The 12912-nt window shown below is 43.8% G+C and overlaps 1 protein-coding gene across 1 annotated transcript; it reads left to right on the forward strand.

Annotated features, from left to right (window-relative positions):
• Positions 1–1809: 1809 nt before the first annotated feature.
• Positions 1810–9931, forward strand: LOC144668490 (uncharacterized). Its single transcript, XM_078530521.1, has 3 exons — positions 1810–2826; positions 2913–3037; positions 7528–9931. The coding sequence occupies exons 1-3, from the start codon at positions 1810–1812 to the stop codon at positions 9929–9931; spliced, it is 3546 nt and encodes a 1181-aa protein (XP_078386647.1).
• The last annotated feature ends 2981 nt before the right edge of the window (positions 9932–12912 follow it).

Here is a 12912-nt window from a genome sequence, read left to right on the forward strand (position 1 = left end):
CTCTGCTGTGGTCTTGCCAAGGCTCTATACAAGCCTTATTTATATTTATTAGAGTACAAATCAGACTTAAAATAATAACACTTTGAAATTTCTCCTGCTGGGTTTTAATATTAATTAGCAAACCAGGTTTAGCACTTTATTGCAAGTTGCCAAGTCAACATCTTCAAGGAAGCTGAAAATAGGTTTCTGCAAAATTTGAACGTATAGAATTATGCAAATTTCTACAATTACACTAAGCAACATTAGTCACAAACCTAAGTTATATTTTAGACTCTTTACAAGGATATAAGTTTTGGTTAACAAAGTAGATCTTACCAAGTACGTTATTTTTCCACAGTCAAAAATCTATTCAAGGCAAAGAAACCCATTATGCTTCATTTAGTATGGAGTTTATGATTGCTCACAGGTTGACCATACTGACAACGCAGGACAAGATTAGACTGCTCATGGCCACATTCATAATATGCAGCCAAGAACACAACAAAGATCTTGGTGAGGGGTATAAATGAGCTGTGTGGAGTTGGAGGTTTAGCTGAAAAGCTTTCCAGAAAAGAGGAGAACAGGCGTGGCCTGTAAAATTAGAATTTGGTGTTCAGTATTGGTGCTGTGGTCTGTGGAAGATAGAGGAATAGCACAGGGGTCTGGTAAATTTTCTATCTACATTTGTTCTTGAGAATATCTCTTCCCACAGTTAATCATAGATCAATCAATAGTTAATCAAAAGGAAAAGAGCCCAATGCTTAAAAACCATGTAACCCAAAACAGTCATCACTCTCCATAGATTTCCAATAAAGGAATCCCTTGCCTGAGCCCAGTGGTCACTTTAAAATCTGGGTTTCATAGAAAGCTGCACACTAGTAAACGCAGCTGAATGTAACTTTAAGCACATGCAACATGGTTCCTGCAACCCTTATGTCAATGATATAGGGCAGAATTAAGATTAAAATACAGAATTAGTATTTTTAATACCGGCAGCCTGGGAGTAACAGGTGAACAGGTCAGCAACAAGCTCAGAGCCCAGCACTTAAAGTGGTTTCAGCACAGAGAAAGATAGTAGCTTGTATTGCGGGGTCAAGCCACAACACGATAAAAGGCTTTTCTCTTTCAGGTTTTACAAGAGGAAGACTGTTTCATGGACCAAAGTTTATGAAGAAGCTTGTCCAACCTGAACAATTTATTAAAAGCTTCAAAATAAAGCTTCACAGTGAAGAGGGGATTACTGTGCAATGTGCACTCCACACCTCTTGAGTAAACCAGAGCTTTGTGCACAGATTATGTCACGTGACCCAAGCTGTACTTCACTGGAATTAATTCTTTGAATGTCCCTAGACTCTTTAGAGACTGAACTCAGGCTAAAAGCCAGGGGTTTGGAATTAACTTGTTTGGACACAATTGCAGTTTTGAGCAGCAGCTTAAGCCTACTTTACAATGAATGCTGCAGCCATGGATATCCAGGGGTCCAACAGGTTAATGCAGAAGGACATGTTCCTAGCATGGAATGGGTAATTATCCTGGAAAGGAACAATACTCAGCATCTATAAGTTGGGGGAAATTTCTGCAAATTTATTTTTAAATTCAAGACAAATTGATTTTTCACAATTGAATATCAATCTTCCCAAAACAAGCAAATCAACTGATCCAAAAGATCAACATTTCCATTTGAAATGCAGAACAGGAATCAATCATTAGCATTAAAATTCCCCTTTAGTAAGCAAAGGACCGATTTTGCAAAGTCACCACTAGCACTCGCTATATAAGACAGAGGGAGACGAATGAGCCTGCTTTCCGGCACAATCCAACGGCTGCAAGATGAGTTATAACTGGCAGCCTCTCAGTAGCTCTCCTTTCGGGAAAGTGCAATCAGTCTCCACCAGGACCTTGAATCGCAATCTGGGCTTCTCAGGCACAGAATTCAGCTCCCAGGACTGGCCGAGATCATCCCTCAAGCAGTGTGGCCTGTCTGCGACTCGAGGGTACAAACCATCAGCAAATGTCGAATTCAGCCTGTCCAACCTCTCTCCTGGAGATCACAAAGTGGTGGGGGTGAACGAGAAAGAGTTGATGCAGGGTCTCAATGACCGCTTTGCTGGCTTCATTGACAAGGTCAGGCAGCTGGAGCAACAGAATGAGAGTCTGCAAGCAGAAATCACAGAGCTGAGGGAAAGGCAAACTGTTGCTTACCTTCCAAATATCAATCAGCCAGAAATCACTGAGCTACGAAACCTCATCCAAGAAACTGAAAGGCAGAAGATGCAAGTTTACTTGGACCGCGATCACCTGGAGGAAGATCTCCAACGTTTGAAGAGAAAATATGAGGAAGAAAGACAAACTGGACATGACACTGAAGCAAGTATCCAGGCCTGTAAGAAAGACAGAGAGAATACAAATTTGATTAAATTAGACCTAGAAAGGAAAGCACAATCTCTCATTGATGAAATCGTCTTCCTGAAGAATAATCATGAGGAAGAGGTGGCTGATCTATTCTCTCAGATCCAGGCTTCACAGGTTGGCGTCGAAATGAAAGATTTCATGAAGCCTGATCTGACGGGAGCCCTGAGAGAGATTCGAGCTCAGATGGAGGGATACACCAATGTTAACATGCAGCAAGCAGAGGAATGGTTCACATCTAGAGTGGCCAAACTCAACAATGCAGCAGTAGCAAACAGAGAAGCTCTACAGAGCACAAGGCAAGAGATCAGTGAACACAATCGGCAACTACAGTGCAAGAGTCTCGAGCTGGAGACAGTAAGAGGGAGGAAGGAGTCTTTGGAGAACCAGCTGGATGAGATTGAAAACAGAAACCATTCAGAATTAATTCAATACCAGGTAAGAATTTCTTTCACAGTAATGTGGCCTGATTAAATTTTCCATTTGCATTCCAACATAATCCTAAAACAAATTGTATTTTTCAGGGTGCGGTGCATCATTTAGAAAATGAACTTAAAAATACAAAACAGGAACTGACTCATCACTTCAGGGAATACCAAGATCTGCTGAATGTCAAAATGGCTTTAGATGTGGAGATTGCCTCCTACAGGTAAGGTCACAATAGTCTGTGTACTGGTCTTGAATTGTATCTAGCACTGAAGTAGAGTATCCAATAGACGTTATAAAACAGCATAAAACATGTGCAGCAGAAAAGTGGAGGTTAAAGATTTCTGGAGTTACGAATCAATGCATTTTGACAATGCTAATTTATAATACTAAGTTCATCTGCCATTTCTAAAAGGCATCAAGTTGCTTAAATATTGTAACAAAATGCTTGGAATAAAATAATGATTTTAACAAGTTCCCGATCTATAGAGATTCAGATTGATAGATGCTGCAGAGTAGAATTATGTAGAACAACTTTAAGAGTTCCTTTTAGTTCTTTCCCAGACCTCCCATAACTAATGGTAAAGTGACGTTACTGATTTTAGATGTCAGTTATTAGTCAATTAAAATGATTGAAATTTCTGAAGAAAGAAAGAAACTCGCATTTATGTTGCACCGTTCGCACTTTCAGAACGTCTGAGAGCGCCTCAGAGCGTATGGGACACTCTTGAAGCATAGTCACTGTTGTAGTGGAGTGAAACATGGCAGCTACCCTGTGCTCAGCAAGATCCCACAAACAGCAATGAGAGAAACGAAGAGAGCATCTGCTTTAGTGATCTTAGCTGAAGGATAAATATTGGTCGTGATGGGAAATGGTTAATACTGCAGTATTCTTGAAACATCTGTACAGTTAGTTCTCATTCGTTTTGAACATGTTCAATGTATTACAGTAACACAACAGCAACCAATCAGATCATGGCCATGCAGTTGCTCCGACTCATTGATAAGTCTATTTGCATTTGTCCTGGTGCAGTGCTGTGAAGGTGGAGCCATTTTGCAGTGGCAGGAGCCAGCAGCAACACACCAGGCTGGCATGAGCAATGATGCCTTCCTTTTTGATAGTTTCATAGGAACAGGAGTAGGTCATTCAGGCCCTCGAACCAGTTCTGGCATTCAATTAGTTCATGTCTGATCTATATCTTAACCCCACCTATCCGCCTTGGTTCAGTAATCCCTTAATAACTTTGCCTGATACAAATCTCTTAATCTCAGTTTTGAAACCTTCAATTCACAGAATCACAGAATTGTTACAGTGCAGAAGGAGGCCATTTGGTCCATCGTGTCTGCACCTGACCCCAAGCCTTGACAGCTTTTTACGGGGAGAGAGTTCCAGATCTCCACTACCCTAGTTTCGTTAGTAAAGGAAGCCTCTCTTCTTTTAAATGAATATATTTAGCATCTGAAGATTGGTCTGAAATGCTGATTTTTTTGTTCTCCCCACAAATATTGACAGGCCTGCTATGATCAAGCGACTTTTAATGATAGTTTCCAATTTCCAACATCTGCAGCATTTTATTTTTTATTGCTAAGATTTTAATTTGTTGTTTTCCAAAGAATAACCATTTTAGCAAAGTATCCAGTAACATCCCATAAAAAGGCTTCCGTAGTGAAAATGTCAGCTGGCCACAGTCAGGTTGGTAAGGACACCACAAATGGTCCAAGCTTTCCTGGGTGAGGAAACAGGGATGGGAAAGGGGAATCAATTGGAGCTCTCGCATCTGATCATCACTCTGCTGGAAAGGACTTGGCTGATATGGGGACACTGGGTGAATACAGAGGGAGGCTTGATCTTGATTAGACCACAATTACCATATAACCATAGAACCATAGAAAAGTTACAGCACAGAAGGGAGCCATTCAGCCCATCTTGTTCATGCCAGCCCAAGGACACCCAGGTGCCCTTTCTAATCCCATCTTCCTGCACCCGGCTCATAGCCCTGCAGTTTACAGCATTTAAGGTGCAAATCCAGGTACTTTTTAGACGAGTTTAGAGTTTTTGCCTCTATCACCAATTTGGGAAGCGAATTCCAGCCACCCACTACCCTCTGCATAAAAAAGTTCTTCCTCATGTTCCCCCTACACCTTCTGCCACTTCTATCTCTGTAACCTCCTCCAGCCCCTACAACCCTCCCTATCTCTGTAACCTCCTCCAGCCCCTACAACCCTCCCCTATCTCTGTAACCTCCTCCAGCCCCTACAACCCTCCCTATCTCTGTAACCTCCTCCAGCCCCTACAACCCTCCCTATCTCTATAACCTCCTCCAGCCCCTACAACCCTCCCTATCTCTGTCATCTCCCCCAGTCCCTACAACCCTCCCTATCTCTGTAACCTCCTCCAGCCCCTACAACCCTCCCTATCTCTGTCATCTCCTCCAGCCCCTACAACCCTCCGAGATCTCTGCGCTTCTCCAATTCCAGCCTCTTGAACATCCCCTGATTCCCATCGCTCCACCATTGGCGGCCATGCCTTCAGCTGCCTGGGGCCCTAAGTTCTGGAATTCCCTCACTAAACCTCTCCATCTAGGCTCCTACATGAAGATCAGCCAATTACCTAATGTATGAAAGAGTTTCCAATATCTGTGGATCCACATCCAAGTTGAAATCACAAGGCAAGAAAAGAGAAAAAGTTTAAGGAAGGACAAACCTGCACAAAGCCTCAAGTAGTTTCTAGTTCCCAACTGCACCAAATAATTTGTCTGCAAACTTGTCTCCAATCCTGTTTCAATAAGCAATGTTTGAAAGACAAATAGAACCCATAATAACAGCACTTTTCTATAAAGGTGTAAAGAGTTCTTAAATGCTGATGATTGGGTCTATGCCCTTCTAACAGTGTCAGAGAGTGAATCTCCAATACAAACTGTAGTCTTCTTGCAATGAATCACATCTTAAACACCTCCCTATTTGAGCTTGCTAAAAATAGCACAGGGAATTTATTGTCTCCTGTAACAACTTTGGGAACATTCCTCACTCAAGGAGAAATTCTGAACCTGGACTCCAAAACAGGGAGCCCTGCTCACAGGGAATGTATTTTAAAATTACGCATGCATTCCCCACAAGAGTGTGGGATCTAGGAATCACTCAAACGTGTCGGAACATTTTACACAGCAGAGAAAAAGGTGAACAAAGAGAAGCAAAGAGAAGGAGAAAGGAGAAGAGTTTTTAGGAAACAGGGAGGGAGGTGGCAGGAAAAACTCCAGAGGAAAAGCATGATAACTGAAGAAACAGCAACCAATGGCCAAACTGCAGTATAAGGGCGGGACTAAGCCTTGGAAGGAATTGAAGGTGATGTTAAAGACCTTAAAGTCAATTCACCCACCAAAAACACATCCGGCAAGGAGAGGGGGGAATAAAAATCCAGCCCTCTTGTTCGCCACCCTTTACTCCTCTGATTCTGTCCAACGAGTTGTGAAATTTTCACTCACCATAAACCTCCATTTTTAGACAAGCTTGGAGAAGATGATGAGAATGTAGGGCTTTGTACAGTAGCGGGCACAGCTTTGCAGCCTTCTGATTAGTTGGAGTTATTGGTGGTGGAGCAGCCAATGAGGAGAACATTAGAGAAGTAGAGTCTTGAACAAACAGATTAAGGTCTTGGCAGCAGAGAGGGAGGCGTAGACCAGAAGACAAACAATGCTCTGAAAATGACATAAAGCATCTTTGTCATCGATTGAATCTCAATTCAGCATCAAACACAAACACATCTTGGGTTAGACCTCAGAGTACAAGAGGTCAATGGGAATCAAGTCACTTGCACAAATGCCTGACTTGAGCAAGGAAGATTATTTATAGTTTAGTTAAGCTAAAGGAAATTCAATGCATCCCAATTGCAATGTCAGACAGGCAGTTGAAGAGTTCTGTAACTGTTAAGGAGTCAATGGGAGCAGAGCTGTTGAAAAATACAATGGACACTTAAAATTAGTCAATAATAGCATTATTGTAATGAATGATGGTTCACAATATACAAAGTAAATTGCTAAATGGTTACTGAGACAGAATTATATCATTTGGGAAAAAAATTCTCCTTCACTCAAGTGACGCCTCGAGAAAGTGCTGTGGTTGTTTAACAAATATTAAAATGCAAACGCAGTGGGGGGGGTGAAACTGTTCTACACCAGCAACATGAACTGGACTGGTAGTGAATCGGCAACCACACCAGTTCTTATTATCCATGGAGTTCAAAATATATTGCCAAGATTTTTAATTCAGTCCAAGTAAAAGTGACAGTGAGATTAGAAAAAAAGTCTCCAAGAGTTTGAACTATTGTCCTGTGCACTTCATTGGAAAGAAGAGCTGGTGTGTGGGGTAGGGGGGGAAATTAGCTGTCAATTCGCTACAAGCCTGGTGTAGACTAATTTCACCCTATTGCATCTTATTACAATCTTTATCGCAACAGCATCCAATTTAATATATTTATCTAATCTTATTTTGTAAGAGTCGTAGAAATTTGTTGGGAAATAATTTAGTTAACCCCTAAATTAAAGATTTAAGGGAAATTTAAGAGAAATTACTATTTTGAAAATTTGTCTTGGCTTTCAATAGTTAAGTGTTTTTGAATTAAATGACAGCTAAAAGTTTCTTTTCTATATTAACTATTGTTGCCTGTTTCTTGGGATAATCTAAAAGTTGATACTAATTATCTTTTTCTTTATTAAGGAAACTCCTTGAAGGTGAGGAGACAAGATTTGGATCAGGTGCTGAGAGTTTCAGTCCTTCGCTCCATATGTACAGGGAACCCCAATATATCACACAATCATCTTACGCCACAACTAAGACAAAGATCACTCCCGAGTTTAAATTTGTAGAAGAGACTTTAAGTGAGACAACAAAGGAAATTGACCTGGCAGATCTGGAAAATGCTTATCTGAAGCTGAAGCCTGGCCAACTCTATGATGAAGAGTTTGAGGAAAAGAATTTGATGAGAGAAGAAAGAGTAGACAAGAGTGAAGGGGTAACAGTAGCTTTAGACAAAGACGTTGGAGAAACCACTAATACAATAGAAAGAGTGGGAGGAGATGTAATAGAATCAAAAGGAGCTGAAGAAAAAGCAGCCACTGAAGCAAAAGAGGAGGAAAAAGGTACTGAAGCCAAAGAAGGAGAAGAAGGAGCTGAGGCTGAAGGGGAGGAAGAAACTGCTGAGGTCAAAGAGGGAGAAGAAGGAGCTGAGGCTGAAGGGGAGGAAGAAACTGCTGAGGTCAAAGAAGGAGAAGAAGGAGCTGAGGCTGAAGGGGAGGAAGAAACTGCTGAGGTCAAAGAAGGAGAAGAAGGAGCTGAGGCCGAAGGGGAGGAAGAAGCTGCTGAGGTCAAAGTGGAAGAAGAGGGAGCTGAGGCCGAAGGGGAGGAACAAGCTGCTGAGGTCAAAGAGGGAGAAGAAGATGCTGAGGCTGAAGGGGAGGAAGAAGGTGCTGGGGTCAAAAAGAAGGAAGAAGGTGCTGAGGTCAAAGGAGAAGGTGCTGAGTCCAAAGAAGGGGAAGAAGCTTCTGAAGCCAAGGAGGCAAAAGAAGGTACTGAGGCCAAAGAGGAGGCCAAAGAAGGAGAAGGTGCAGAGATGAAAGTGGCAGAAGAAGGTACTGAGGACAAAAAGGAGGAAGAATGTGCTGAGGGCAAAGAGGGAGAAGAAGACACTGAGGACAAAAAGGAGGAAGAATGTGCTGAGGGCAAAGAGGGAGAAGAAGATACTGAGGACAAAAAGGAGGGAGAAGGTGCTGAGGGCAAAGAGGGAGAAGAAGACACCGAGGACAAAAAGGAGGAAGAATGTGCTGAGGGCAAAGAGGGAGAAGAAGATACTGAGGACAAAAAGGAGGAAGAATGTGCTGAGGGCAAAGAGGGAGAAGATACTGAGGACAAAAAGGAGGAAGAAGGTGCTGAGGGCAAAGAGGGAGAAGATACTGAGGACAAAAAGGAGGAAGAAGGTGCTGAGGGCAAAGAGGGAGAAGATACTGAGGACAAAAAGGAAGAAGAAGGTGCTGAGGGCAAAGAGGGAGAAGAAGATACTGAGGGCAAAAAGGAGGAAGAAGGTGCTGAGGGCAAAGAGGGAGAAGAAGACACTGAGGACAAAAAGGAGGAAGAATGTGCTGAGGGCAAAGAGGGAGAAGATACTGAGGACAAAAAGGAAGAAGAAGGTGCTGAGGGCAAAGAGGGAGAAGATACTGAGGACAAAAAGGAAGAAGAAGGTGCTGAGGGCAAAGAGGGAGAAGAAGATACTGAGGACAAAAAGGAGGAAGAAGGTGCTGAGGACAAAAAGGAAGAAGGTGCTGAGGGCAAAGAGGGAGAAGATACTGAGGACAAAAAGGAGGAAGAAGGTGCTGAGGGCAAAGAGGGAGAAGAAGATACTGAGGATAAAAAGGAGGAAGAAGGTGCTGAGGACAAAGAAAAGGAAGAAGGTGCTGAGGACAAAAAGGAGGAAGAAGATGCTGAGGAGAAAGAGGGAGAAGGAGATACTGAGGACAAAAAGGAGGAAAAAGGTGCTGAGGACAAAAAGGAGGAAGAAGGTGCTGAGGACAAAAAGGAGGAAGAAGGTGGTGAGGGCAAAGAGGAGAAAGTTGTTGAGGTAAAAGAAAAGGCCAGAGAAGGAGAAGCTCTTCAAGCAAAAGCAGACGCTACGAAAGGAGAAACTGGTAAAGCCAAAGAGGAGGTCATAGAGAAACAAGTCATTGAGACGAAACCAGAAGTAACCGCAGGAAAAACTGCTGAGGCAAAGGAGGAGGCTGTGGATGAAAAGGCAAAAGGGGAATCAGAAGCTTCTGAAGAAGGTCAGGCTGAGTCGGGAAATTTAACAGTCAAGGAAACTGTCAGAGATCAGAGGAAAGAATCAGGACCTGAGGAGCCAACAACAACAAGTCAGGATAAATCAGGATCTGCTGCTGAAGAAAAACCAGAAGAGAGTGAAGATAGAAAGTGCATGGATAAACCAAAGGAAGAATCACCGGAAGTGAAAGAAACAGCTAAAGGTGAAACAGAAGCTGATCCTAAGGAGCAGACCAAGGTCAAAGAAACATCAAAAGTAAATGAAGAGGAAAATAAGAAAGATGAGAAAAAGGAAAGCAAAGATAAGAAGTGAAATCCTTTGAGATAAAGAAATTTTAAAAACTTCTGTGAATGAAGGAAAAGGTTAAACCAATCAGCCACTCCACTGATCAAAAAATCTCTGAGGTTATTACAAATGGCGTGATCATAAAATTGAATGAAATAAGTTGAGACTTAAGAAAAATTCAAACAGACTTCCTCCAAATAATGTTGCAAGTCTGGTGTTAGTGAAGGTGACAAGAGAAAACAAGACATAACACCACGGCACTGTGAAAAACGAAGAGAAATAAGCTAAGCGCTTGCTCACATAAGATAAGCCAGTGACAAAGTGATAACTTAATGAGGAAGTTTATTAGTCCCAAACCGAGAAGCTTTAGAAGGATGACTGCGCACCCTGTCATTGGCATGGCAACAAAGCCAGGCCCTCACAATGAACTGAACCTGTGCTGGAGTGAGTGGCGGACAGCCAATCTGCTGCGCCGGTTGGCCGAGTGTGTTAAAATCTGTCCTCGCTTATCTAAATGTATGGTAATACCAGAAACTAACTGGTTATTCAGGTTACTGAATAGATTGTACAGTAATAGTGTTACAGATACAAAGCCAATTAACGAGCAAAAACTAATTTCTCATTCACCATTAAATGCACTGTGAAAAGAAAATCTGTTCCGTTGCCAATTATTTTAGATTGCTTCATCCTCTTTATTCTAAAGACTTTGAAATACAGAATTGTACCACACAAAAAGCTGCTCCTACTGTTCTTCACTCCTCTCCTGAAAGTAGTCACGATAGCCAGGGGGTGATTCGAATGACATTAGAAATCCTCTAGCACCACACTCAAGCGATTATTCTTCTTGGTTGGTGGGGTGCGCAAGCACAGGGGTCATCACAGCCCAGCCCATATTTATTCTCACCCAACATCCACAACCCGCCGCTTTCCAACAAACTTTTCCCAACTTTAATCCAGAGACATAAAGGATAGTCGAGTGAACTAAATGGATCTGCTTATTGATACTGTAATTGTGAATTGTTCCACCCCTCCCTCAGCACCCTGACTCTCTTTGACCTGAATGCATAGTTCTCTGTTTCGGATTATATTGAACACAGGCTACTAATATACTCTCCAGTTGTTCAATAAAATCTAAAGCTTTGTTGGGCAACTTCTGCTCCAAGAAATTTCCAAAACATACTGTAAGTAACAATTGCTGTGTTATTTCTATTGTCCTGTCCAGCATATATGGAAGACTCCTATTTCTCTTCCCCATAGGTGGTTCAGAATAAATGTCCTCAGATCTGCTCCCACTCCATTGGTGTGACATTGCCAACAGTGTGGAGAAAACCTTTGTTCACAGAAACGACATTCTGTCACACATGGCTAACTAATAGAAGCCAGAGTTGGGTTAAGGGGGGCATTTTCAGGATGGCAACTTGTAACTAGTGGAGTGCCACAGGGATCGGTGCTGGGGCCACAAATATTTACAAAATATATTAATCACATGGATGTGGGAAGTGAATGTACTATTGCCAAGTTTGCGGATGACACAAAAGTAGGTGGGAAGGCAAGTGGTGAGGACGATACAGAGTCTACAGGGGGATAGAGACTGGTTATGTGAGTGGGCAAACACTTGGCAGATGGAATATAATGTGGGAAAATGTGAGGTTATGCACTTTGGCAGGAAGAATAGAGGAGCTGAATGTTATTTAAATGGGGAAAGACTTGCAGAAAGCTACAGCACAGAGGGATTTGGGAGTCCTCATTCATGAATCCCAAAAAGCTAACATACAAGTTCAGCAGTTAATAGGGATGGCAAATGGAATGTTGGCCTTTATTTCAAAGGGAGTGGGGTATAATAATATGGAAATCTTGCTAAAACTATACAAACACTAATTATACCACACCTAGAATACTGTGAACAATTTTGGTCCCCTTATCTAAGGAAAGATAGACTGGCATTGGAGGCAGTCAGAAGGTTCACTAGGTTGATCCTGGGTATGGAGGGATTTTCTTATGAGGAGAGGTTGAGTAGGTTGGGCCTGTACTCAATGGAGTTTAGAAGAATGAGAGGTGACCTTATTGAAACATATAGGGCTGAATTTTCTGGCTGGGAAGGGGGGCGGAGCAGGAGTGGATACGGACCCGATTGCCGCCCACGATCGGGTCCGCGCTGCCATTTTTCGTAGGTGGGCCAATTAAGGCCCGCCCAGCGTACTTCACAACTCCCATGCATAGCGGGAGTGGGTGGGCGGCAGCTGGCGCACTCAGCCTGTCTGGTCCAATGGTGACCTGGCGGCCTGTACAAAGGAAGGCCTGGCAGCCATGGAAAGGCTGCTCGCAATGGCTGGGCGAAGGGCTCTGCAGAGGGGCAATGCAGGTTATGTAAGTCCGGAGGGTAGGCCATTGGGGCAGGCCAGGCCGGAGGGTAGGCCATTGGGGCAAGCCAGGCTGGAGGGTAGGTCATTGGGGCAGGCCAGGCCAGAGGTTAGGCCATTGGGGCAGGCCAGGCCGGAGGGTAGGCCTTTGGGGCAGGCCAGGCCAGAGGTTAGGCCTTTGGGGCAGGCCAGTCCAGAGGGTAGGGCATCGGGGCAGGCCAGGTTGGAGGGTAGGCCATTGGGGCAGGCCAGGCTGGAGGGTAGGCCATTGGGGCAGGCCAGGCTGGAGGGTAGGCCACTGGGGCAGGCCAGGACAGAGGGTAGGCCATTGGGGCAGGCCAGATTGGAGGGTAGGCCATTGGGGCAGGCCAGGCTGGAGGGTAGGGCATCGGAACAGGCCAGGTTGGAGGGTAGGCCATCAGGGCAGTCCAGGCCAAAGTGTAGGCCATCAGGACAGGCCAGGTTGGAGGGTAGGCCATAGGGGCAGGCCAGGCCAGAGGGTAGGCCATCAGGGCAGGCAGGCCAGGACAGAGGGTAGGGCGGGGGGCCATTGTGCCCCTTGTTTTTCCGATGACTGCCTTGCCACCCTCCTCGAGGAGGTGCTGGTTCCCCAGGAAGAAAGGAGGAGGCCCCCCCACATGACGAAAC

This window comes from Cetorhinus maximus, chromosome 27, assembly GCF_964194155.1.
Source record: "Cetorhinus maximus chromosome 27, sCetMax3.hap1.1, whole genome shotgun sequence".
Taxonomy (NCBI): domain Eukaryota; kingdom Metazoa; phylum Chordata; class Chondrichthyes; order Lamniformes; family Cetorhinidae; genus Cetorhinus; species Cetorhinus maximus.